The sequence below is a fragment of the Cyprinus carpio genome, chromosome A23, assembly GCF_018340385.1.
Source record: "Cyprinus carpio isolate SPL01 chromosome A23, ASM1834038v1, whole genome shotgun sequence".
In the NCBI taxonomy this organism is placed as follows: domain Eukaryota; kingdom Metazoa; phylum Chordata; class Actinopteri; order Cypriniformes; family Cyprinidae; genus Cyprinus; species Cyprinus carpio.
In genome coordinates, this window is record NC_056594.1 from 3,642,074 (window position 1) to 3,666,838 (window position 24,765).

General features: G+C 36.7%; 2 protein-coding genes and 1 pseudogene across 3 annotated transcripts in view; 2 read left to right on the plus strand and 1 right to left on the minus strand.

Annotated features, from left to right (window-relative positions):
* LOC109066632 (UHRF1-binding protein 1-like) overlaps window positions 1–544 on the minus strand; it is a 34,258-nt gene extending 33,714 nt beyond the window's left edge. The window contains exon 1 of the mRNA XM_042712655.1: window positions 338–544. Coding sequence (XP_042568589.1) covers window positions 338–381 — 44 coding nt within the window. The 5' untranslated portion in view covers window positions 382–544. The remainder of the gene's footprint in view (window positions 1–337) is intronic.
* Window positions 545–2,204: 1,660 nt separating this feature from the next.
* On the plus strand, window positions 2,205–14,286 carry LOC109087892 (annotated as a pseudogene).
* Window positions 14,287–15,650: 1,364 nt separating this feature from the next.
* LOC109087893 (alpha-1,3-mannosyl-glycoprotein 4-beta-N-acetylglucosaminyltransferase C-like) lies at window positions 15,651–24,430 on the plus strand. 2 transcript variants are annotated; one of them, XM_042712658.1, is made up of 4 exons: window positions 15,651–15,944; window positions 17,860–17,993; window positions 19,165–19,279; window positions 22,693–24,430. In XM_042712658.1, the coding sequence occupies exons 2-4, from the start codon at window positions 17,892–17,894 to the stop codon at window positions 23,838–23,840; spliced, it is 1,365 nt and encodes a 454-aa protein (XP_042568592.1). In that variant the 5' UTR covers window positions 15,651–15,944; window positions 17,860–17,891; the 3' UTR covers window positions 23,841–24,430. The 2 variants fall into 2 exon arrangements, with proteins under 2 accessions (XP_042568592.1, XP_042568591.1); XM_042712657.1 differs by having other exon boundaries at window positions 15,654–15,944; window positions 17,879–17,993.
* Window positions 24,431–24,765: the final 335 nt, after the last annotated feature.

The window sequence follows — 24,765 nt, forward strand, 5'->3', positions numbered from 1 at the left end:
TCTACATTTGAAAACAGTTACAACAAAGTATATTTACTGTCACTGTGCTAAATCGTTACAGAGTTATTGAAGATTTCCGAGGCTGAATCTCTGACAAAATCTCAAACGTCGAACCAACTTTATATCGGTTCTGTCACAGTGTGTGTGTGTGTGTGTGTGTGTGTGTGTGTGTGTGTGTGTGTGTGTGTGTGTGTGTGTTATCCCAGCAGTGATGCTGTCAGCTAACATATTGATGTCAGATCACGCACAGACTCTGTGATTTGTGAGAGCCGTGATCAGTCAGTCATCTGAGGAGAGCACTGATGAATCAAAACATGACGCTCCAGCCGTGTCTTACCTGGACAGATGCTTCAGGATCTGCTTCTTAATGATTCCGGCCATCCTGTCAGACCAGCTACCTCTCCAGCATCTTCAGAAATCTGTCACTCACACACAGACAGACACAAACACAAACACACGCCGCTCACGACCCGCTGCTGCTGCCGCCGCCCATAACAAGAGCAGCGCCGCCGACTGCGTGTCAAATTAAAAGTCCTCGAAAAAGACCGGTAAAAGACCTGCGGAGGGGGTGAATTAAAATATTAAAATATTTTAATATCTTGGTTTTTAATCGTTTTAGCTTATTTTTTAGCTTATTAACTATTCATAAAGAAAAAATATCAGTGTAGAAAAGGGATGTTGAGTACAACATTAATTACATTATTTAAACATCATATCAAAATGAAAAAAATAGAGTTTACAGCTTATAGATACAGCTTAAACAGTTTATACTTATTGAAATATTTATGGCAAATATATTTAAGGTAAACATTTTTTTATTATTTTTAATATTTTGATTAGTTCGTTATTTGTTTTAATTAATCTTGAAAGTTCAAAGGGGCTTTTATTTTGGAATTTTAGAACATGGAAGTAAACAGCTGATTTTGATTCTGGTTTAAGGCTTCCTGATTGACATAAACACGCTCTGGATTCTTCTAATGTTCAGTTGTTACTGTTATTTTCTTTTAGATGAGTGTATCTTGATTTACTGTTGGTTTATAAACTGTTACAGGAGGTATGTTACATGCGCAACGTTATGTCTCACTTGCCCTTTGTGTGCAGAAAACACATTTTGTACTTTTAGAAATGGAGATGATGCGTCTTGTTTTCAATGTAGACTCTAGATGCGAGCTCCATAAAGAACTAAATAACGAGCACAATGACAGTCTGTAAAATCATATTCCGTTTAGATTGGTCTGTTCCTGTACTGTCAGGCTGACTGTAATTATGATTGGTTATGAGTTTTGATGGGGATGATTTAGTTTGTGTGTCTCTGTGCTATCAGACTGAGACTTATGTATTTGTTATGATTAGACAGAACTAGAAAACATAATTAGAGAACAATTACATTGCATCACAATACAAGCATGAGAAAACAGAGTTTGAGCTGAGTTTATTCAGACTGTGTTCCTCTGCATTGAAAGAGACAATTATCAAAAGCACAAATGAATACCCTTCCCAAAGATTTAAATGATCATCATTTCACCTTCATATTGTCCTGTGAAACAGAAACAGATATTTAGCAGAATTTTCAAACTGCTCCTTTCCATATAACTAGTGAAAATGAATGAAATACAATGAAATGGAGACTTGTTGTCAAGTACCAAAAGCACAAAAAGTACCCAACAATCACAGAAAACCTGAAAATATCAGCACTTTAAAATAGTGTTTCCAAGCCTGAAGTAATAATGGGACATTATTAATTAATTTTAAATAAATAAATAAATATTAGAAATAATACATCAGCTCGATATTGCTTGTGTAGAGTGTGTAGAATATAGATTGTTTGCCAGAAATAGGGATGTGAACAAATTCCTTTGTTGCTTTGAGCTGGCACTGAATTAACCAGTTGAACTGGTTCACAAATCAGTTTGAGGGATTTATTAGCAAATAAAATCTAAATGATTTCTTATCCATTAAATATTATCCGGTAATTGCACATGACAGGTTCATGGAAAAGTCATGGGTCATGAGTCATGTATTCTAAGCCTTATGAAGCAACAGCTGTAGATTCTATGAGAAACAGAATAACATTCAGGTCATTATTCATTGTGCTGTACAGCTTGATTTCCAGCTTAACTCTTACTGTTAGTTAGACAGAACTAAATGTTGACAAATAAGACATAAAGCGATTTCTGAGGCTGTTGTTTGTTTTATTTAGGTACATGACACAGGGTCTGGATGTTTTAGCTTTATTTATGGACATGGTGAAAGCCAGTGCCACAGTGGATATTGTTCAGAAGAAGCTGGTATATGTGCACCTATGCCAGTGACAAGCCTGACCTGGCCATCAACACGCTCCGTGAGGACTGCGCTGATCCCAGTCCCATGGTGCGAGGGTTAGCCCTGAGGAACATGTGCAACTTCAGGTTTGTATGTTTGAAATAATTTATTTTCTTTTGCCTGCACTCACACAATAAGCCTTGCAACACCCTAGCAACCTCCTGACCTGCCTTTAGCAATCACCTAGCAACACCTTTGCAACCTTTCAGAATTCCACAACAACAACCTAGCAACCCCATAACAACTACCAAGGCACCCTAGAAATCACTTAGATACCCTAGCAACCATTCAGAACACAATAATAGCAGCCAAACAATGTCCCAGAACACCACAGCAATCAGCCTAGCAACCCCCTAACAACCACCCAGAACATGGCGACAACATTCAGAATTCCACAACAACAACCTAGCAACCCCCTAACAACCACCAAGGCTCCCTAGAAATCACTTAGATACCCTAGCAACCATTCAGAACACAATAATAGCAGCCAAACAATGTCCCAGAACACCACAGCAATCAGCCTAGCAAACCCGCTAACAACCACCCAGAACATGGCGACAACATTCAGAATTCCACAACAACAACCTAGCAACCCCCTAACAACCACCAAGGCACCCTAGAAATCACTTAGATACCCTAGCAACCATTCAGAACACAATAATAGCAGCCAAACAATGTCCCAGAACACCACAGCAATCAGCCTAGATACAATATAGCTGTCATAAATGGCTCCTCACAATTGCTTGGAATTCCACAACAACAACCTAGCAACCCCCTAACAAACCACCAAGGCACCCTAGAAATCACTTAGATACCCTAGCAACCATTCAGAACACAATAATAGCAGCCAAACAATGTCCCAGAACACCACAGCAATCAGCCTAGAAACCCCCTAACAACCACTCAGAACACATGGCGACAACATTCAGAATTCCACAACAACAACCTAGCAACCCCCTAACAACCACCAAGGCACCCTAGAAATCACTTAGATACCCTAGCAACCATTCAGAACACAATAATAGCAGCCAAACAATGTCCCAGAACACCACAGCAATCAGCCTAGATACCCCCTAACAACCAACCAGAACATGGCGACAACATTCAAACAATGCCCAAGCAACAAACACTGCAACAGTCGGCTTTGCTACACAAGCAACTACCCAGGACACGGCAACAACATCTTAGCAACATCCTAACGAGTAATGCCCTAGCAACCATTGAATACACAACAATGACAGCCAAACAGCATCTCAGAACACCACAGCAAGCAGCCTTGCAACACCCTAACAAGCAACATCATCTCTCAGGACACGGCAACAACATTTTAGCAACATCCTAACAAGTAATGCCCTAGCAACCACACAAGACCACTAACAACCACCCAAGGCACCTTAGCAATCACTTAGACACCCTAGCAACCATTCAGAACACAGCAACAGCCAAATAATGTCCCAGAACACCACAACAATCACCCTAGCAACCCCCTAACAACCACCCAGAACATGGTGACAACATTCAAACAGTGCCCCAGCAACAAACACTGCAACAGTCGGTTTCTCTACACAACGCACAAGCAACTACCCAGGACACCTTAGTGATCACTAAGCAATAACCTAGCAACCTCCCAGGACACGGCAACAAAATCTTTAGCAACATCCTAACAAGTAAAGCCCTAGCAACCACACAAGATCACCAACAACCACCAAGGCACCTTGGCAATCACTTAAACACCCTAGCAACCATTCATAACACAATATCAACAGCCAAACAAAGTCCCAGAACACCACAAAAATCAGCCTAGCAACACCCTAACAAGCAACATCCTAGCAACTCCCTTGCAACCATTCAGAATTCTAAAACAGCAGCCTGACAACCATTCAAGACACCATAGAAAACCCCTAACAACCACCCATAACATAGCGACAACATTGCCCCAGCACGAAACACTGCAACATTTGGCCTTTGCTACACTCAACACCCTAGCAACTTCCCAGGACACTTTAGCGATCATTTAGCAATAAACTAGCAACCTGCCAGAACACTGCAACAATATCTTAGCAACACCCTAACAAGTAACGCCATAGCAACCACACAAGACCACCTAGCAATCACCTGGCAACCTAGCAACCATTCAGAACACAACAACAACAGCCTAGCAACACTCTAGCAACCATGCAAGACACCCTAGCAATCACCTAGCAACCCCATAACATCCACCCAGAGCACAACAATAGCCAAGCTATGACCCAGCAAAGCCCCAGAACATCCTAACAAGCAACAACCTTGCAACCACACAAAACTCTGAAACAACAACCTAGCAACCCTAGCAGTCATCTTAGGAATCACTTAGCATCAACTCAGATACCATTCAAAACAAAACAACAGCCTAGCAACACCCTAGCAGTCACCTAGCAACAACAGACTAGAAATTTCCCAACAACGTCCCTGGCGACCAATCAGAACACTCTGGAATCATGGTTGTGAGTTTTGCATGAGCAGCTCTCCCACATTTTCTTCATGTACATTTCTTCACACCCTTTAACTGTGTGAAAATCATGGTAAAACACAGTCTACAGTGGAATATTTCTTCAGTAAATACTAAGCTACTGTGTCTTCCTGTCCTAATTGACACGCTTCCTTTTATTTGCTTGTTTTTCAGGATGCTGGGAATGACAGAGTACATAGAGCAGCCCATTGTTGCTGGTCTGCGGGACAAGGCCAGTTACGTAAGGAGAGTCGCTGTGCTTGGTTGTGCCAAAATGCACAGTCTAGAGCCCAACACAGAGATAGGTAGAGTCAAGTATTCTGTTTATCTAAATTGTAATAATTGTTAAGGATAATGTGATGGATATTGCTTGCTTATTTTAATGCATAAAAAGACATAAGCAGAGCGATTCATCATTTTGGGTCAGAGCGCGCCCTTTAAAGGAATGTTTCCGGTGATTGTGAAGACTAACAGCAAGTCAAGAATTCTTAACTGAAAAGAACATATTTTCAACAGAAGATATGACATACTTGTAGACAACCCGTTGGATTGCATTTTTGTCGAAATCAGCAACTTTTCATCAAAAGCAGGGCAAAACCAGGAAATGTTTATCACGATGCTTCTAAACAGCAGAACAATTCAGTGGTATTTCCTGTCTTTCCTAAAGGCGCAGTGTATTTATAACCACAGGGGCTTTGAATTCCAGTTAATGTTTTTCTGTAATGAATGTAGAATGTCTGAATTACAGTTCTGTTCACCCAAAAATGAAAATTAGCGGAATGTGTACTCGCCCTCATGCCGTCCAAGATGTAGATGAGTTTATTTCATCGTCAGATTTGGAGAAATGCATCATTACATCACTTGCTCACCAATGGATGCTCTGCAGTGAATGGGTGCCGTCAGAAAGTCCAAACAGCTGATAAAAACACCACAATAACCCACAAGCAATCCACACCACTCCAAATCCATGAAACAAATCCATCAAGACGTTTTTAACTTCAAACCATTCATTCTGGCCAAAATCCATAATAACACTTCCTCCAGTGAAAAAAAAGTCCATCCCCTGTTGTCTTCTCACATCAAAATCCACTCACATATTTGTTTAGAGTTGTTTTACAGCTTGATCTGTGCAGATTCCTCTCCTGATTAAGACAAGATTGCTTTTTCATTGGAGAAAAAGTATGACTAGAGGACTCTAATTTTAGCCAGAAACGTCTTTAATGATGGATTTGTTTCTTAAGAACACACAGCTTTTCTCTTCACAAGTAATTAACTGATGGACTGGAGTGGTGTGGATTACTTGTGGATTATTGTGATGTTTATAGCAGCTGTTTGGACTCTCATTCTGACGGCACCCATTCACTGCAGAGGATCCATTGGTGAGCAAGTGATGCAATGTTACATTTTCAGCAAATTTTCATTTTTGGGTGAACTATTCCTTTAAGTCTCTGTCTGCCAAATGAATACATGTAAATACATGTTCTGGATGTGTGCCTTTTAGTTGGCAGTATAGTAAATGAGCTGTATGCTCTTCTGAGGAACCCAGACCCTGTGGTTTTAGTGAACTCTCTTCGTGCCTTGGAGAAAATTCTCAAAGATGAGGGTGGTGTGGTTATTAACAAACCCATAGCTCATCACCTTTTCAACAGGTATGCCGTGTTTGCCATTATGATATGTGAAATAGTTCATCCAAACATGTCATGTTTGTCATGAAAACTCACCCTTGTTTGTTTTAAGAATGTCAAAAATGAATTAAAGCATGTGCTCTTTCCATTCATCTTGGTTTTGTATGGTTTAAAAATATATATACTGTGTATATATATATATATATATATATATATTTCAAGAAGATTTTGTAACATTTACACCTTGAATACATTTATGTATGCTTTTTAATTGGTAAAATTCCATTACTTAAACTTAAATTCAGCTAATTGCCACGGCAACAATTCTCATTTAAATTCAGTTTAACTTGATGTACTAAACTGAAAGTAAAAAATGGAATAAAAACATATATATAGACATATAAAAAAAATACTAAAACTTTAACAAACATTCAATATAAAAACTGATTCATAATATGAATTACAAACTATAATAATATCTCAATACTAAAATAACACTTGTATATTTATATACTGTTATATTATTCATCAATTTTCATTTTAGTCTTAGTTTATGTTTTAGTAATTTTGTTGTGGGCATTGCTATTTAGCTTTAATTTAATTGTCTGTTGTAGTTTTAATTTTAGTACTTCAGCTTAAACTTATTTTTATTATTAAACCTTTAATTTTTTAAGTTTTTCATTGAATATTTTTCTTTTATTTCAGCTTTATTTCAATTTCTGAAAATGTATTTTAATAGTTTTTTAGTATTAGTTAACAATAGCCAAACATCAATTATTATTATTATTATACATTTTTGCAGGACAAAAGTTTTTCGAAGGCTTTCGAAAGCATCATGTATGTTTTTGACCTTTTTAACAGATTGTCTAATGACTGAATTTTTGATGTGTTTTCTCCTTCAGTATGAAGGATCTGGACAGTTGGGCTCAGAGTGAAGTCCTCACCTTCCTGCTACGTTACCTTCCTAACATCCTCAGCCTACTAGACACCTTCCTCCAAAGCTCTTACGCACACGTAGCAGTTGCCACGCTCCGCCTCTTCCTTCATTTAGCCTCCACCCACCCTGCTGTGCAGGCCGACGCCCTCCTGCACACAAGTGCGCCCCTGCTGGCCACCTGTGGTGCTGCGTCACACGAGCTTCGCTTTGCTGGTCTCTGTCACGTACAGCAGGTCATGCGGAGTTAGCCGGGCCTTTTCGGCACACATTACAAACGCTTCTTTGGTGGATACTCTGAAACGAGTTACATCAAGTTTCGCAAGATGGAGATCCTGGTGGTGCTGGTGAATGATGAAAATGTGGCTTTGGTTTTGGAGGAGCTGAGAAGCTACTGCACTGATGTGTCTCCTGAACTGGCCCAGGCAGCCATTGCTGCTATAGTTACCACATCTCATAAGACGCTGATGTTCCTCTCAGATGTTTGATTAAATAATTGTAAACCACAGAAACTTTATTTTGAGGAGCAAATGTCACATTGGCTGCTGTAAGCGTTTTGCACAATTAGGGTACAAAATTGGCTTAAAACTTTTTTATTGTTATTTTTAACAAATAATTAGGTACCTAACTTTCAGAAAACGTTGTTTGCCCACTTCATCAGGTCAAACTATTAATTAATTAATTCAACTGAGAATTATTTAGCGATTTTTGCAACCCTGATGTTTTTTGGTGTCATGTCTGAATATAGTTTACAACCCTTGTTAGTGTGGTTTCATTTAGTTTTACACTGTAAATTAACAAATTTAATAAGTTATTTTTATATTAATGAAAAAATAAATTCAATTCAATTCAAGTTTATTTGTATAGCACTTTTTACGATACAAATCGTTGCAAAGCAACTTTACAGAAAATGAAGTTTCTACAATATTTAGTAGTAGCTTTTCAGTGGTGACTGTCAGTTTATGTACATACAGCAGAAATGTTCAGAAAAATCAATTAAAGACATAAACAAACAGACGGTTAACACTATTAACAGCAATTATATTATGCAATCAAACTTATAGCAGAATGTGGTAGTTCTGTATGTTGTCTCTGGGTTAGCATCATCTGAGGTCCTCTTAGGGGCTGGCATCATCTCTTCTCAGGTGTTCTGGATCCATACTGAAGCTTGTGTAAATCCTAGTTACATCCCGTGGCAGAACAGAGAAACAAATAGAGACATAATTAGCATAGCTGCTGTTCAACCAAGTAAAATTAATTAGTTTAACCCAAGTTAAAGAATAATAATGTGCATTTGATCAGATATAACTGCAGTCCAAAATTATGAGATGCATTATTTAAATGCTTGGCCAAAGAGGTGTGTTTTTTATCTAGATTTAAACAGAGGAAGTGTGTCTGAACCCCGAACATTATCAGGAAGGCTATTCCAGAGTTTGGGAGCCAAATGCGAAAAAGCTCTACCTCCTTTAGTGGACTTTGCTATCCTAGGTACTATCAAAAGTCCAGCGTTTTGTGACCTTAGGGAGTGTAATGGGTTGTAGCGTGGTTTAAGGCTAGTTAGGTACGCAGGAGCTAAACCATTAAGGGTCTTGTAGGTAAGTAATAATATTTTGTAACTGATACGGAACTTAATAGGTAGCCAGTGCAGAGACTGTAAAATTGGGGTAATATGATCATATTTTCTTGACCTGGTAAGGACTCTTGCCGCTGCATTTTGGACTACCTGTAGCTTGTTTATTGAGGATGCAGGAAAACCAACTAGCAGTGCATTACAATAGTCCAGTCTAGAGGTCATGAATGCATGAACTAACTTTTCTGCATCAGAAACAGGTAACATGTTTCGTAGCTTGGCAATGTTTCTAAGATGGAAGAATGCTGTTTTTGTAACATGGGAAATATGATTTTCAAAAGACAAGATTTTTGACTGTAGAGGAAGTACCAGTATATCCGTCTAATTGCAAATTGAAATGTACGAGATTCTGTGTAATGTTTTTTGGTCCAATAAGTAATATCTCTGTCTTATCTGAATTTAATAGGAGAAAATTATTGGTCATCCAATCTTTTACATTTTTAACACACTCTGTTAGCTTAGATAATTTTGAAGTTTCATCTAGTCTCGTTGAGATGTATTGTTGAGTATCATCAGCATAGCAGTGGAAACTAATCCCGTATTTTCTAATGATATTACCAAGGGGCAACATGTATATTGAAAATAGCAGAGGACCTAGGACAGATCCTTGTGGCACTCCATATTTTACTGGTGATAAATGAGATGACTCCCCATTTAAATAAATAAAGTGGTAGCGATCGGACAGGTAGGATCTAAACCATCTTAAAGCCTGCCCTTGGATACCTGTATAGTTTTGTAATCTATCTATGAGTATGTCGTGATCTATGGTGTCGAACGCAGCACTAAGATCAAGTAAAACTAGCAATGAGATGCAGCCTTGGTCTGATGCAAGAAGCAAGTCATTTGTAATTTTAACAAGTGCAGTTTCTGTGCTATGATGGGGCCTGAAACCCAACTGAAATTCTTCATAGATATTTTTTTTTTTTTTTTTTTTTTTTTGTAGGAAGGAGTACAATTGAGCAGACACAACTTTTTCTAAAATTTTAGACATAAATGGAAGATTTGAAATGGGTCTGTAATTTGCCAGTTCACTAGGATCTAGTTGTGGTTTCTTAATAAGAGGCTTAATAACCGCCAGCTTGAATGGTTTTGGGACGTGACCTAAAGATAACGACGAGTTAATAATATTGAGAAGCGGTTTTTTCTGCTACAGGTAACAACTCTTTCACTAATTTAGTGGGTACAGGATCTAATAAACATGTTGTTGGTTTAGATGCAGTGATAAGTTTATTTAGCTCTTCTTGTCCTATAGTTGTAAAGGCACTGCAGTTTATCTTTGGGTGCGATGGATAAACTAAAGTATTAGACTCTGTAGAATCTACATTTGTTATTGTATTTCGGATGTTATCTATTTTATCAGTGAAGAAATTCATAAAGTCATTACTATTTAACTGTGAGGGAATATTTAGATCGGGTGGCGTCTGGTTATTTGTTAATCTAGCCACTGTGCTAAATAAAAACCTTGGATTGTTTTTGGTTGTTCTTCCTGATAATGTGCATTATTACGGCCCTGGCAGTTTTAGAGCCTGTCTATAGCTGGACATACTGTTTTTCCATGCAATTCTAAAAACTTCCAAGTTAGTTTTTCTCCATTTGCGCTCAAGACTACGAGTTTCTTTCTTGAGAGAGTGGGTATTACTGTTGTACCATGGTGCAGTATGTTTTTCTCTAACCTTCCTCAATTTTATGGGGGCAACAGCTTCTAATGTATTAGAGAAGATACTGCCCATGTTGCCAGTCATTTTGTTTAGTTCATATGTGTTTATCGGTACACAGAGCAGTTGAGATAAATCAGGCAGGTTATTTGTGAATCTGTCTTTGGTGGCTGGAACAATAGTTCTGCCCGGACGATATCGCAGAGCCAGAAAATACCAGAAAGGCCAACAGAGTTTAAATTTAGCCCCCACCCCTTTTTTTTTGGACAAAAAAAGAAAATCATAAAGTAACTGGGTTGCACGCAAAGTAATGAGATTTTTGTGGGGAAAAAACTATCAGTGATTTTTGATAGTTTTTCTACATTTTCATTAATTAAATATAAATTAAACATCAATTCATTGTCAAAATTACAATTATAATATTTATATATTTATATATTTTTTTTTTTAAGGTTGCATTGCACGAACATACAGTGAGAAGTGTCTTGATATCCCGTATCACGTCGGGTATGAGAGAAATCTGGGCCACACCTGTGCATGCTTGTGATTTTTTATATCTTCTAGTTAATGAGTAAAGGAGGTACTGTTTGATTTTCACAAACCTTTTAGCAGGTGCTTTCTCCAGCCTGGATGAATGCTTTGTTTGCTAACGGTCATTATCAGCTCCTTCCTATAATCTTCCTTGTGTGTGTGTGTGTGTATGTGTGTGTGTTTAGCCGTGATCCAGGCGTTCAGGGATTTGGTGTGGTTTTGTCCTCAGAGTACAGCTGCTGTGTGTCAGACCGTCGAGGCCTGTGTTGACGGTCCTCAAGATAGTGAGGTGAGATAATTCACCCGCTTTATATTTTGACCATCTACAACAAGCAAGCTATGTTTGGCACTTTTTGATGCTTTTTCTTCACAATGCCATTGAACTCATCCTTTACAAAATGGGGTAAAAAAAATAGTTCTGTAAAGAAATGCATAGACTGGCAATTTATAATTGTCTACAAAAATAATTTCAAGCATTTTAGCATACTCTTTACATCATCAAGGAATATGTCTGGCACTACAGGCCTTCAGATCATCACAAAGTCTGTATGCAGTGGCTAAAGAACTTTCTCTGGAGCGCAGATGCCTCAAATTAGCTTCACAGAAGACAACACAGCTAAAGCCCAGTGCAGCCTATCACACATCAGTATGAGAGAAAGCCAAGGCACATCTGACCTCCTGATCATCCTCATATGAAATGGTTTTGTAAAGTTTCCATTACAGAGAAGAGAAGTTTTTACATCCTCTTCCTGTTCTTCTCAGGGAAAGCAGGCTCTGTTATGGCTTCTGGGAGAACATGGTGATCAGATCAGTAGCGCCCCCTATGTGATGGAGGGCTACATAGACGTCTAAGTCAGTGAAGACTGAGCTGTCCTCAGCCGTGAAGATGAAGCTGCTGACCGCCGCAGTCAAGATGTTCCTGTGCCGCCCCGCTGAGACTCAAGACATGCCGGGCCGTCTTTTACATTACTGTATTGGTGTGTACAACGTGTTTACAGACAATGTCAAATAGAAGCAACAAAACAACAAAAATTATTGCATTTCTCCAGGTATATATATATATATATATATATATATATATATATATATATATATATATATATATATATATATATATATATATATTTGGTCCACCGCAGAGGAAGAGAGCGACGTGTGTGTGCGTGACTGGGCTTTGCTGTACTACAGACTTCTTCAGCGGGGAGTTGAAGAGATGAGGAAGGTTGTAACTAGACCCAAATCCGATCCGTACATGAGTGTTCTCACCAGACGGCAAGAAGAGCCCATTAGTGAGTGGGCCTCTACCTTCAACACACTCGGCCCACTGGCTGGACGCAATTTATGCCCTCAGACTGCTGTTATATCAGCTGCTGACCAGCCATCCAGCAGAGCAGAAAAGGAGCTGTTGCCAGGTAAAGCAGATTTTCAAAATGACATCATTATTTATGACTATAAACAGTTTTATTTTAGCATCTATTATATACTATTATAGTTTTGGTTTATTTTGTTAGATTTTAATTTAATATTTTCTCTTTTTATTCTCATTTTAATTAGTTTCACTAATTTAGTTGTTTGTTATTTTTTATTATGTTTATATATTTTTTTTATTATGTTTTATGTCTATATTTTTTATTAAGTTTTAGTGTATTTAGTTTAATTTTTAATTTTAGTCTTTTTTATCTTATCTCATTTCTTATTTCATTTAATTGTTATTTAAATATAATTAAACTATAATATCAATTTAATCTATAAATGTATAAATTCAGTAGTAATATAATATCGTTTTTTTCTTTCTTTTTTTAATCTCTTTTTTTTTTATTAAGTTTCAGTTCTTAGTTAATTTAGTTTTAGTTATTTTAGTACTTCAACTTTAAATGAAAATGAAAAAATGTTACCTTGTTTTATTTTATTTTATTTTGGTTAATATTTATTTTAATTAAAAAGTAGGGTTTTTTTCCAATCAGTTTTCGTTAATAAAAATCCTGGCAATAAAATTTTTTTATTGTTTACATCATTTTAATTAATTGTGATTTAATTAAATATGCAGTAAGTAAATTTTTATATTATACATTTAATTTTATAATGAATTTAATACTAATATAACATCATATAACTGTCTCATCCTACCATTTTTTTTGTATAATTCTGTATAATTTGAATATTTTATTTCTAAGTTTACTATATTATTTATTTTTGTACCTCAACTGTAAAAATGTTACCTTGTTCTTTTATTTTTTTATTTTATTTTGGTAAATGTTTATTTTACTTTAAATAATTGTATAATAATTATAATTTTTAAATAATTCAATAAAAATTTGTTTTAGTTAATAATAATATTATTATTTACATAATTTGAATTAATTGTGATTTAAATATACAATATTTATAATATAAACAAATATTATAATTACAAATATTATAGTATTGTACATTTAACTAATAATTTCATAATAAGTGCAATACTAATATAACATCATGTAACTGTCTCAACTCACCTGTGTTTCTCTGACTAACAGGAAGTAAAGATGTAACCCTCTCCAGCCCCAGAGTGACTCTTAATGTTGATAGTTTATGAAATTCAGAAGTCTGAACTCCTGCTACTTTGAGGACAATGTATGGTCTATTACAGTATCCAAGCTGGAGCATTTTCAACACAATAAATCAAACGGTCTTTCTAAACACAAAAGCCTTCCGGTAAAATAAAAGTATGCTGTTCAGACAGTTCAATTTGGAAGACTGGCTTAGTTACACACATGCAAATTAAGTAAATATGTGGTAAAGTAAATCATGCATATCTTTCAGGAAGTTCATACAATCGCTATTTCATGCAGGTTCCCCAGCAGAACTGTACTGTATATCATGTGTGCTTTTCACAGTCAAGCATTATACATTTGTGCTATTCTGATCTAGCAGCTGTCTTCTTTCTAGCACCCAGTTGCATAATTTTCTTTATATTATTTTTAGTAAATATATGGTCTATTACAGAAAACAGGTGCCTTTTGTGTCCTCGCATTAATATGAATATACTTGTAATGTGTTGCAATAGGCATTTTAGAAGACTATTAACAAAATGAAATAAAATGTATCTTCTCCTTGTAAAACTGTAAATTCTCCTTCCTTGCACCACTTTTGTTGGGTACTAACACGTTCATATCAGCAACACCCCACAAGACGTGCCGTTTTGGTGAAATTCTGATCCAGTCGTCTAGCCATTGCTATTTGGCCCTTGTCAAGTCACTCAGGGGCCTATGCATGGTTTAGACTAGTCTTATAAGACTGGTGATATGTATATTTTTTTAGTTGGTTACATAAAAATGTAGATTAGTGTAAGCTGAATCCAATAAATAAGATTGCACAAGATTCTCTTCCACTCTTCTTTTGAACTTTCCAGCTGATTATGGTGGCTACAGAGAATCTGCTCAAATTAGGTTGAACTCTTTGTCCTGCCTCTGTCCTTCCACACACAAGAACATGGTCTATCACAGTAGCTCTGATTTCATCTCAACTGACTGTTCTTGGTCTTGCTCTTCCTCTTCTTCCACCCATGCCATCTGTGCACCTTCAACCGGCTTGTATTTTGTACATTCACATATTTAGAAACAAGTGTGAACAGTTCTGAATTATTGTGTGTACAGTAAACGTGTTTCAGTTACTTTCTTGTATTTACGGTTTTGCATCACAAAAGTTTATCATGCTGCAAATTGTGTTGTAGTGAGTGAGAATGTGTTTACAGTTTTGCAAAAAGAGTGCATGAGATCTGCAAACAGTGTCTAAACTGCCTGAACATGTTTAAGGTTTGGCAGAAGAAAGAGCGGTTTATTTGACAAACTGGTTTAGGCCATTAAGAATCTGGTTCAGAGAATGGGGTTTAGTGTCTTAGCAAATGTGAAAAACTAAGACACTGCCTTAACGTAGAGTCTTTTGCTTCATGCTTCCTATAAATGAAGTTCAAGAACTGACTGTTCACTATGTATGTATGTAGTATTTGTGTGTGTGTGTGTGTAATGACAAAGGTATTACAATGAGAACAAACTCAGTATAAAACCAGAGTCCCTGTAAACCACAAATGCATGTGTGTATGCTAAAGCAGAAGTAAATATGCAGAAGAGAGGGATGTTGGATTTGTGTGTGTGTGTGTGTGTGTGTGTGTGTGTGTGTATGTGTGTGTGTGTGTGTGTGTGTGTGTGTGTGTGTGTGTGTGTGTGTGTGTGTGTGTGATTTTTAAGTGTGACAGTTAAGTGCCTGCAAAAGAGGTGATTCAAATAATAAAGAAAAAGTGTTACATTTATTTATTTAACTATTTGTTTGATAGATAGATAGATAGATAGATATGTATTGCCATGATGTAGTTTAATTACTGTAGAAAGTCAATAATGAAGCTAAGAGATCAAAATCTGTTTAAAACTCTTTAAATTCATGACACATTATTTTCCTCGATGGTAATCCCTGTGACTGAGGAGGAAATGACACCATCTGAACTACCTGCCTGACAAGTTGTCTCCAACCTTTGCCCGCTTGAAATGAAAGCGATCAGCACTCCTCGTGACAGCAGCGCTCGAGGATCATCATCTGGATAAACTCAGCACGCTTCACTGAAGGGAGTAAAGACCGAATCAAAGCCCGAGAGCGACTGAAGGACACCAGGAAGTGAATTAACTCGTGTGAACTCCTCCAGAGTCGCGCGATTCTCTCGCTTTACTTACAGTATCATTTTGAATGTTGACTTTTACTGCTGAACAAGGTTATAGGTGATATAAAGGTAAGTGGAACTTTATATGAACTGGGTGTTAAAATCTACACTGCTTATCTGGACAGTTTGCAAGTATATCCGTTTTCCATATACTTTCGATTTGATTTATTCATTTAATTTTTATTTATTTTTGGTCATAATTGATCCGTTTCGAATGTGGAATTTGGGCGTTCCGAATTAAAATTTTTATTTTATTTTTTTACATCTTTGCATTCCGAATTTAAAATTAGGTCATGTTTTTATTCGCATGTAGAAATAAGAAATAATTAACCACACATGAAAATAGAGATTTCTTCTAGCCTACTATAATAATAATAATAATACTAATCATTAACTAATATAGGCTATATGTGTGGGTGTGTACCTACTTAACCATATTTTGGGGACAAATTTGTACCCAAACGTGAGCTAAACCTGACAAAATCTCCAAAAACCTCCCTTTGGGGACGTCCTCATTTGTAAAACTGATATTTAAATAAAGTAAACAGTACAGTAAAAAGTTTTAATTTTATTATTATTATTATTTTTTTAATTGTAAAAATGCAGGAAGTTTTCTGTAAGGGGTAGGTTTAGGTGTAGGGTTGGTGTAGGGCGATATAATACACAGTTTGTACAGTATAAAAACCATTACGCCTATGGAATGTCCCCATTTAGATATCTGTAAACGTGTGTGTGTGTGTGTGTGTGTGTGTGTGTGTGTGTGTGTGTGTGTGTGTGTGTGTGTGTGTGTGTTTCTTTTGGTTAGCTTTTAATACAAAGGCTTATAAGGATGGTCAGGTTAGACTGTTGCTTTCACCTGTAAAACCTGATAGAGGTTGTTAAACAAAACAGCTTCCATAACTTGTTTAATGTTTAAATAGCGAATGAACCTAGAGGAACGTAGTGTCATTAAGTCAAGGCTCACACACATTCAGTACCCACTTAAACCAGTTTGCCTGGTTTACTCTCTTCATTCTCTGCTATTACTTGAGGTACTCAGAATTAACAACAAATTATGCGTCTCTGTAACCAGGTGTGCTTTCATTCAATGCAAATAGAGTATAATAATGATAAACATGCCGAGGCAAAGTTCACTTTGCTCACGAGGAAAGTTCAGTCATGGTTTAAAGAAAGGCCTGTTTCACTGGGGTTATAATACATAATGAGAAAACAACATTCAGTCATTCCTTTACTACACAGCCAGTTCTCAATCACTTTTTAGGATTTTGAAAGTAGTTCCACATATTACATATCAATTGTTCATTAAAACAGCAATAGCTTTTAGCTTAAATCAACTTTCAGACTTAAAACATGAACTTACAGTTTTTTTACAATAATGTTTGCAATAATAACAGAACTCTAGACACAAAACTCAAAACAGTCATTATTTGTAACACCGGCTGTCCAGCGTTCAAAACTTTGCATATTGCATTCATATCTTTAAAGAAGCCTCCTTTATTATGAAATATCATAGGAACATTACTTTTGATCACCCAAGATACCCATAGGTTCACTGAGTAGTTTTTAGTGTAATCATTAAATATAGTTTTCATCAAGAGTATTGCAACAGTTATGTAGCATTTTGAGCAGTTGCATCCTTAGAATAAATAATAAAGATAGTACTGACATTTTCTGATATGCAATAATTATTAATTATAAATATGTTGATATTCATAGACATATTAATCTACGTTTACACTCCATTTGCTACTTTTCCCTATCCTTGTAGATGATGGCTTAGTAGTTTGAGAAGCACTATTCTGCTGCTCTACATGACAGTGTTGAATGTGTGAGCTGAATGGTTCATAATCGGCCATTAATTATTCAAACTGGGTCATATGAATTATTGAACAGTGCAGCTACTGATTAAAGACAATCAAACATATGGGAAAAACAGCATTTAGAAGTACAAGTGAAGCTCATCATGTGTGTTTAATGTTGGTAGTGCCTGTGTGTCTTAACAGAAGAAGGTGTGTGATGAGATGCCATCTGAAAAACATCTTCCTCCTAGCTGCTGGTCTTCTCATTTTGACCAGGGTCTACATCTACACGCGGAAAGCAGAATCGGGAAGCCTCAAGGTATTAGTTTGTGCATTATTATTAAGTATTGAGACTTAAAGAGATAGTTCACCCCCAAAAAATCATCCTTCTGTTATCATTTACACACACTCGTAGCACTCCAAACCTGATTATCTTTTATCTGCAGAACAGAAAAGATGCCGGGAACCAGTTTTGTTCACTGAACTGCACTGGATAGGCTAAAAATATCTTTTGTGTTCCACAAATGAAAGAAAGAATGTCAAACAGGGTTGGAATGAGATTAGATAGTGAGAGAAAATAATGAGAGGGTTTTCTTCTGTGGGTGAAGTATCCTTTTAAGAATCTAATTGTGTTGTATGTCCTCAGACAAGGTTAGTCTCAGACTGTGGCACACCACATGTCGCCCTTGTTCCGTTCGTAGCTCGATTGAGTTTCCTGTACATTTGAGTCACACTGCTAATGTTTTTTCTCTCACAACAGAATATTTCCCATGATATTACATTGGGTTTGAAAGTGCCGTAATATGCTGAACATTAAAAGACAGTTTAAGAGAATAGTGAACTGTGTTACGTATGCTGTGGAGACTGTAACACTGTGACAGTATTTGTATGAATTCGATAACAAAATAATAAAACAAGTCACACTGTATTTTAAACAAAGAAGCACAAGCACACTTTTGAAACTAAACATTTCACAAAAACATATTTGTTTCTTTCTCTCTCTCTCTCTCTCTTTTTTTGGTTAGAAATGATAAAGAAATATAGAACAAAATGTGTGACATATCAAGACAAAAACTTTATATCTTTTCCTGACTGTTACTTCTGAAAAGGTTTAATTCATATACAGTACACAGCTTTTTTGAAATAGCCGTCAGTGATAAAAAATAGGCCGTTTAACCACATGATGGTGTGGTTACAACAGCAGGGACTAACAGCCAAATGCTGAACTTCCTGACATGTTTGTAGTTCTCTACACTTTCAGAAAAACAGGGTACAAAAGCCGTCACTGCAGTGGTACCTTTCAAAAGGCACACCTTTGTACCTTTTTTACTTTTAAAAGATGCATAGTAGCAGGTCCATATTAGTACCTCTAGTGTACATACAGTATCAGTAACTTTTGAAGGGGAACGCTACATAGTGACAGACTCTGGAGCTTTATTTCCTTTTAGTTCTGAGCAGATGAATTATTATTCTTTATTTGTTTGCTACAGCGGTCACTGACATGGATCTGGGATAAGGAGACTTGGATGGAAGATCTTAAAGGCCATTACCTCCATTTCAATGTTTCCATTAAAGTTTTGGCAGGAGTCTTCCAGCAGTCCAAGAGTGAGTTATCTGTTTACATCTACATGCATTTAGATCTAATCAGTGGAGTTTAACACACATAAGCCTAAAGGACTTGCTTAGCTGGATCTGTTGCATTTACTTAGGTATTTAAGCTAAACTTTGCAAGGGCTTGGCCCTCCTAGAATTGAGTTTCACATAGCTGATGTAGATGTTTTGTTTTTTGCTGCAACAGATCTAGAAGATAATGCTACAGGAATCACTAAAGCAATTGCAATTAAATGTCATGTCCATTTTTTAAATGCTGCATAAATAATACTATTTATGCAAAATAATCATATCAGTGCAGCCAGTGCAGTGCTTTGACACTTTTAAGCTGATTTTTTTATGTACATGTGAGCAAAACGGATGTCTTCTGTCATTGCATCAGGTTTTGTACTCTACTTGTTTTTGAATGTGAGACTGCTTCCTGTTTGAGCCCCTCTGTGAAACTCTGTGAAGATCACACACCTGCAAGTTTTGTTCTCCAGCAAAAGTGAAAACTGTCCTTAAAACAAGAGCAATTTACTTGAGAATATATCTTAAATTAGAGGTAATTATTTATATATACTGTATATATATATATATATATATATATATATATATATATATATAATATATATATATATATATATATATATATAGCGGGTGAAAAAAAAACCCTCTCCAGTATTTTGAATTTGGACTGGAATACCTAGTTCAACCACTTGCTGTCAATCCTACATACAGCACCTTAAATAATCAAATAAATAAACACAAAACAAAAGTAAAGTGGCAGCCCCTCAAGGACGATTGCCGCATAAAACATAATAAAATAACATAAATAGTCCAGGCCTGGTCCTCTCTCATCACTCCTCCTTTTATCCTTCCGGAGCTCCTCCGTGGGACGCGAGACTGCAGGTGTTGCTCATTACCCCACCGTACTCGTCACACAATGCTAACAGTACAAGAGCATGTGGCAAGATCAACTCATTAAAGGGACTTGTTTTGCAAGCAGTGATGGCAGAATCAGTGTAGCAAAAAGAGTATAATGCAAGTTATGGGAACATACATATACATGGACTCATATATATGAGCCTCAAATAATAAGAAAAAAAATGTGCACATATGACGGGCAACAAAAACCTCAGTGAGGGTGCTCAACTATTGTAAAAACGAAAGAAAAGTTGGCACACCACAGCTCCAAAATGAAAATGTGTTTATTTCATGTTCTCACCACAGCTGAAGTTTCGAGCCGTATGGCTCTTCATCAGATAATGAATAGATATACTGATGAGCCCTTAAATACCAGCAGAAGTGACATCACGTGATAAACCACATGGCAAACACACACACACACACACAAAACCATCAACAACTTAACAGTTGGCAAGAATATACATGAAACAGAAATATATAGAAATTCAGAACAAAATGTGTGACGTATCAAGACAAAAACTATACATCTTTTCCTGACTGTTACTTCTGAAAAGGTTTAATTCATATACAGTACACAGCTTTTTTAAAATAGCCGTCAGTGATAAAAAATAGGCCATTTAACCACATGATGGTGTGGTTACAACAGCAGGGACTAACAGCCAAATGCTGAACTTCCTGACATGTTTGTAGTTCTCTACACTTTCAGAAAAACAGGGTACAAAAGCCGTCACTGCAGTGGTACCTTTCAAAAGGCACACCTTTGTACCTTTTTTACTCTTAAAAGATGCATAGTAACAGGTCCATATTAGTACCTCTAGTGTACATACAGTATTAGTAACTTTTGAAGGGGAATGCTGCATAGTGACAGACGCTGGACCATGTACACATACATGGACTCATATATGAGCCTCAAATAATAATAATACAAAAACTGCACACATCTGATGGGCAACAAAAACCACAGTGAGGGTGCTCAACTATTGTAAAAAAGAAAGAAAAGTTGGCACACCACAGCTCCAAAATGCAAAACTGCATGGCAAACACCCACCCACACACACACACACACACACACACACACACACACACACACAAAAAACCATCAACAACTTAACACTGGGCATGAAAATACATGAAATAAAAGTGAAAACATAAAATACCAAGAACAAGTCACAACAATCTAATAAACACCTGACTAAAAAAAAAAAAAAAAAAAAAAAAATTCAAACATGAACATGCAAATACAATCAGCATCATTACTGCAGAAAAGGAAGAATATCCAACTCTTCATTAAGACCATTCGGTGATAATGTGTTCAAATTATAAATCCAGAAGGCTTCAATGCCAATATATTGTAGCGTGGAAACTGAATGTTTAAATCTAACAAAATGCTGTGCTACTGGACTTCTAGGGTCATGCAGCCTAATGGCACTTCGATGTTCGGCAATCTTCATTTTGAGTTGTCTGCTAGTGTACTCACGTAACAGTCCACACGGGCAGCACAGCACATAAATAACATTAGAGGTCTTAAAAGAAATCGTTCCTCTGATTCTCTGAAGATTTCCTCGTACAGGGATGCTTAAAAGTTTGTATTTGGTAGGTAAAATGACATTGTTGACAACCTCCACACGTATAGTTATCTGAAGGAATATTTCTCAAAAAATGTGTTGGCCGAGAAACAGACAAATCAGCTCTGACCAGCATATTATGTAAGTTTGGAGGTCTCTTAAAGACTACACAAGGTGGTTAAGCGAAAATTGTGTGCCAAATAGGATTACTGTCAACAGTGTGCCAATGTTTCTGAATTATGCCTTTGATATCTTTAGCTAGTGGAGAACACTGGATAAAACAATTCACCCACTGTTCTTTATTCTTATGTCCTGCTACTATTGCAGATTGCATCCACTTCTCCTTATAATGCTTTCTGCCTAAACCTATTGGCCATTTCTTCTGCATGATTTTGATAATCCTCATCTCAACTACAAATACTATAAATGCGACTGAATTGAGAAATAGGCAGGAAACATTTCAGAGGAACAGGGTGATATGATAACCCATCTAAAAGCGTATTATGGTCTGTGGGTTTACAAAATAAACTAGTCTCAATACCGGTCTCAGAATAACATTCACATCTAGGAAATGTATTTGTTCCTTCTGGACATCCATAGTGAAAGTCAATAAAATTCTATGAAAATCCAAAAGGTGAGATTCCGTACCACACATAAGCAGAAAATATCACCAATACAGCTATCTATCTATCTATCTATCTATCTAATCTATCTATCTATCTATCTATCTATCTATCTATCTATCTATCTATCTATCTATCTATCTATCTATCTATCTATCTATCTCAACTATTTGCCAATGGAGCAAGAAAAAGCTTAACTTTGAATATTTTATCTGAAAAACAAGGCAAAATCTTGAATTAGAAATTGTGAACCCAGTGAAACCCAGAAAACAACTTTATATTCACGCCCTTGTGTTTCATCATTTTTCAGAGTACCTGACGGTGGGCCTCTCGTCTGTGAAGAGGGAAAAGGGCAGTTATCTTCAGGACACTCTTCAGTCAATCTTCTCTGCCTCCTCAGAGGAAGAGCTGGATCAAATGGTCATCGTCGTCCTTCTTGCAGACTTTGATGTGAGCTGGATCCAACAGACATTAGAGAAGATTACAGATGAATTCCACACGCGGCTGTCCAAGGGTCAACTTCTGGTCATCCACGCCAACGAAGACAACTATCCTCCCCTCACAGGACTGAAGAGGAACTTCAATGACGCTTCTGACCGTGTGTCCTTCCGTTCGAAGCAAAATGTGGACTACTCCTATTTGCTCCATTTTAGCAGTAATCTCTCCCAATACTATATCATGCTGGAGGATGACGTTAGCTGTTCAAAGAACTTTCTCTCTAGTATGCGTGAGCACATCAATTCCATGAGCAACTCAAAGTGGGTCACATTGGAATTCTCCAAGTTGGGCTACATCGGAAAACTCTATCAGTCCAGAGATCTGCCCATTCTAGCCCGATTCCTTTATAATTTCTACCAAGAGATGCCCTGCGACTTCCTGCTGTCGCATTTTCACAGATTGTTGACGCAGGATAAAGTCATTCGTTTCCGCCCATCTCTGTTTCAGCACATGGGCTCTTACTCGTCATTTAAGGGAACGTTTAATAATCTCAAGGATGAGGACTTTGTTGAAGAAGTTTCTGATAACCCTCCAGCAGACATTAGCACGAATATTGAAACCTATGAGACCAATACAGTCGACAAAGCTTACAGGCAGGGCTTAGAGTATTTCTGGGGTGTATCACCTATTGGCCCAGAAAACTACATTTTAGTGGCCTTTCACGAACCTGTTCTCATCTCACGTGTCCAAATACATACAGGATTGGATGGGAAAGATGAGCTGGGTTATGCTGATGTGGAACTTGGAAAAACGCTGGTGAAAAAGGAGTCGGGGGTGGAGTGCTCCGGATTTGACAAGCTGGGTTCTCTTCAGAAAGGCCAGTTTAACGAACCAGCAGTCCAGAAACTTGTGCCAGCAACCGTGGCATGTTTACGAATCCGAGTCACTGCAGCCCAAACAAGCTGGGCTGTTGTACGCAAGATCCAGGTTTGGACTGTTAAAGCTGGCCAAACCATGTGAAATATTTCTGGTGTGAATTCCTTATTACTCACAAAGGCATGAATTCTTTAAAATAGACACGGTTAGTAATCTCTGTCTGAGGATACAAGCGTGAGGGAATGATATTGTTACACTGCATAAAATAATATGATAAATATTATTAAAATAAGATACATTTACTTTGGCGTACTATATTTTCTTTAGGAAGCTAAATTTAAATTACATTTATTTGTTCATATAACATATTTTGTTGTTAATAAAAGAAATAAAATACAATTAATACATTTAAATAAACCTACTTTTAACTTAGATTTGTACTTAAAACAAGTTAAAAAAAAACTCTCTCTGGTAATTTTTTGCAAGGTTTCCCAAGATTCATTTTAAATTTCATACAAATACGGTTAGTGAAAAAAGGGTTCAAAAATGTTTTAATTTTTATTTAAGGTAAAGGTTTAATAATGTTGCTGGGTGTTTTATCATTTTTTTTTTTTTTTTTTTTTTATTATTATTATTATTAAATATGTCTGTATAATGTTTAAGAGAAATGTTGACTCGACAACCAGCTCAAACAGAGCATTTTACAGTCAGGTATTTAAATTTTCAAACCTTTAGAATTAGGGGATGGTTTGTAAACATCATTCTGCCCCCTAGGGGTGATGACTTTGAAATACAATTCCCTAGTTCTATCACTCCATATCACTTGTGAGGGCAAAAGTACTGATACTAGTTTGCATTCAACACACACACACATAGTTATATAAATACATATAAACACACACACACACACACACACAAACTTACATTAATTTAAATTTGCTTAGTATTTGGGGACAAGGATGCATTTTATACCAATATATCATGTTGTGTTGCATTTGTCTTGTTTCTGACAATTATATCAGCACATTTGGTTTATCAAACCCTATGAATATGAGTGTGTTCTCTGTCA

Excerpts from the sequence above, each read along its gene's own strand:
- LOC109087893 (XM_042712658.1), top strand. The coding sequence starts at position 17,892 with ATGAGATGCCATCTGAAAAACATCTTCCTCCTAGCTGCTGGTCTTCTC. Across the intron at positions 17,994-19,164 it reads CAGAATCGGGAAGCCTCAAG|CGGTCACTGACATGGATCTG; the intron begins GTATTAGTTTGT and ends TGTTTGCTACAG. Across the intron at positions 19,280-22,692 it reads AGTCTTCCAGCAGTCCAAGA|AGTACCTGACGGTGGGCCTC; the intron begins GTGAGTTATCTG and ends ATCATTTTTCAG.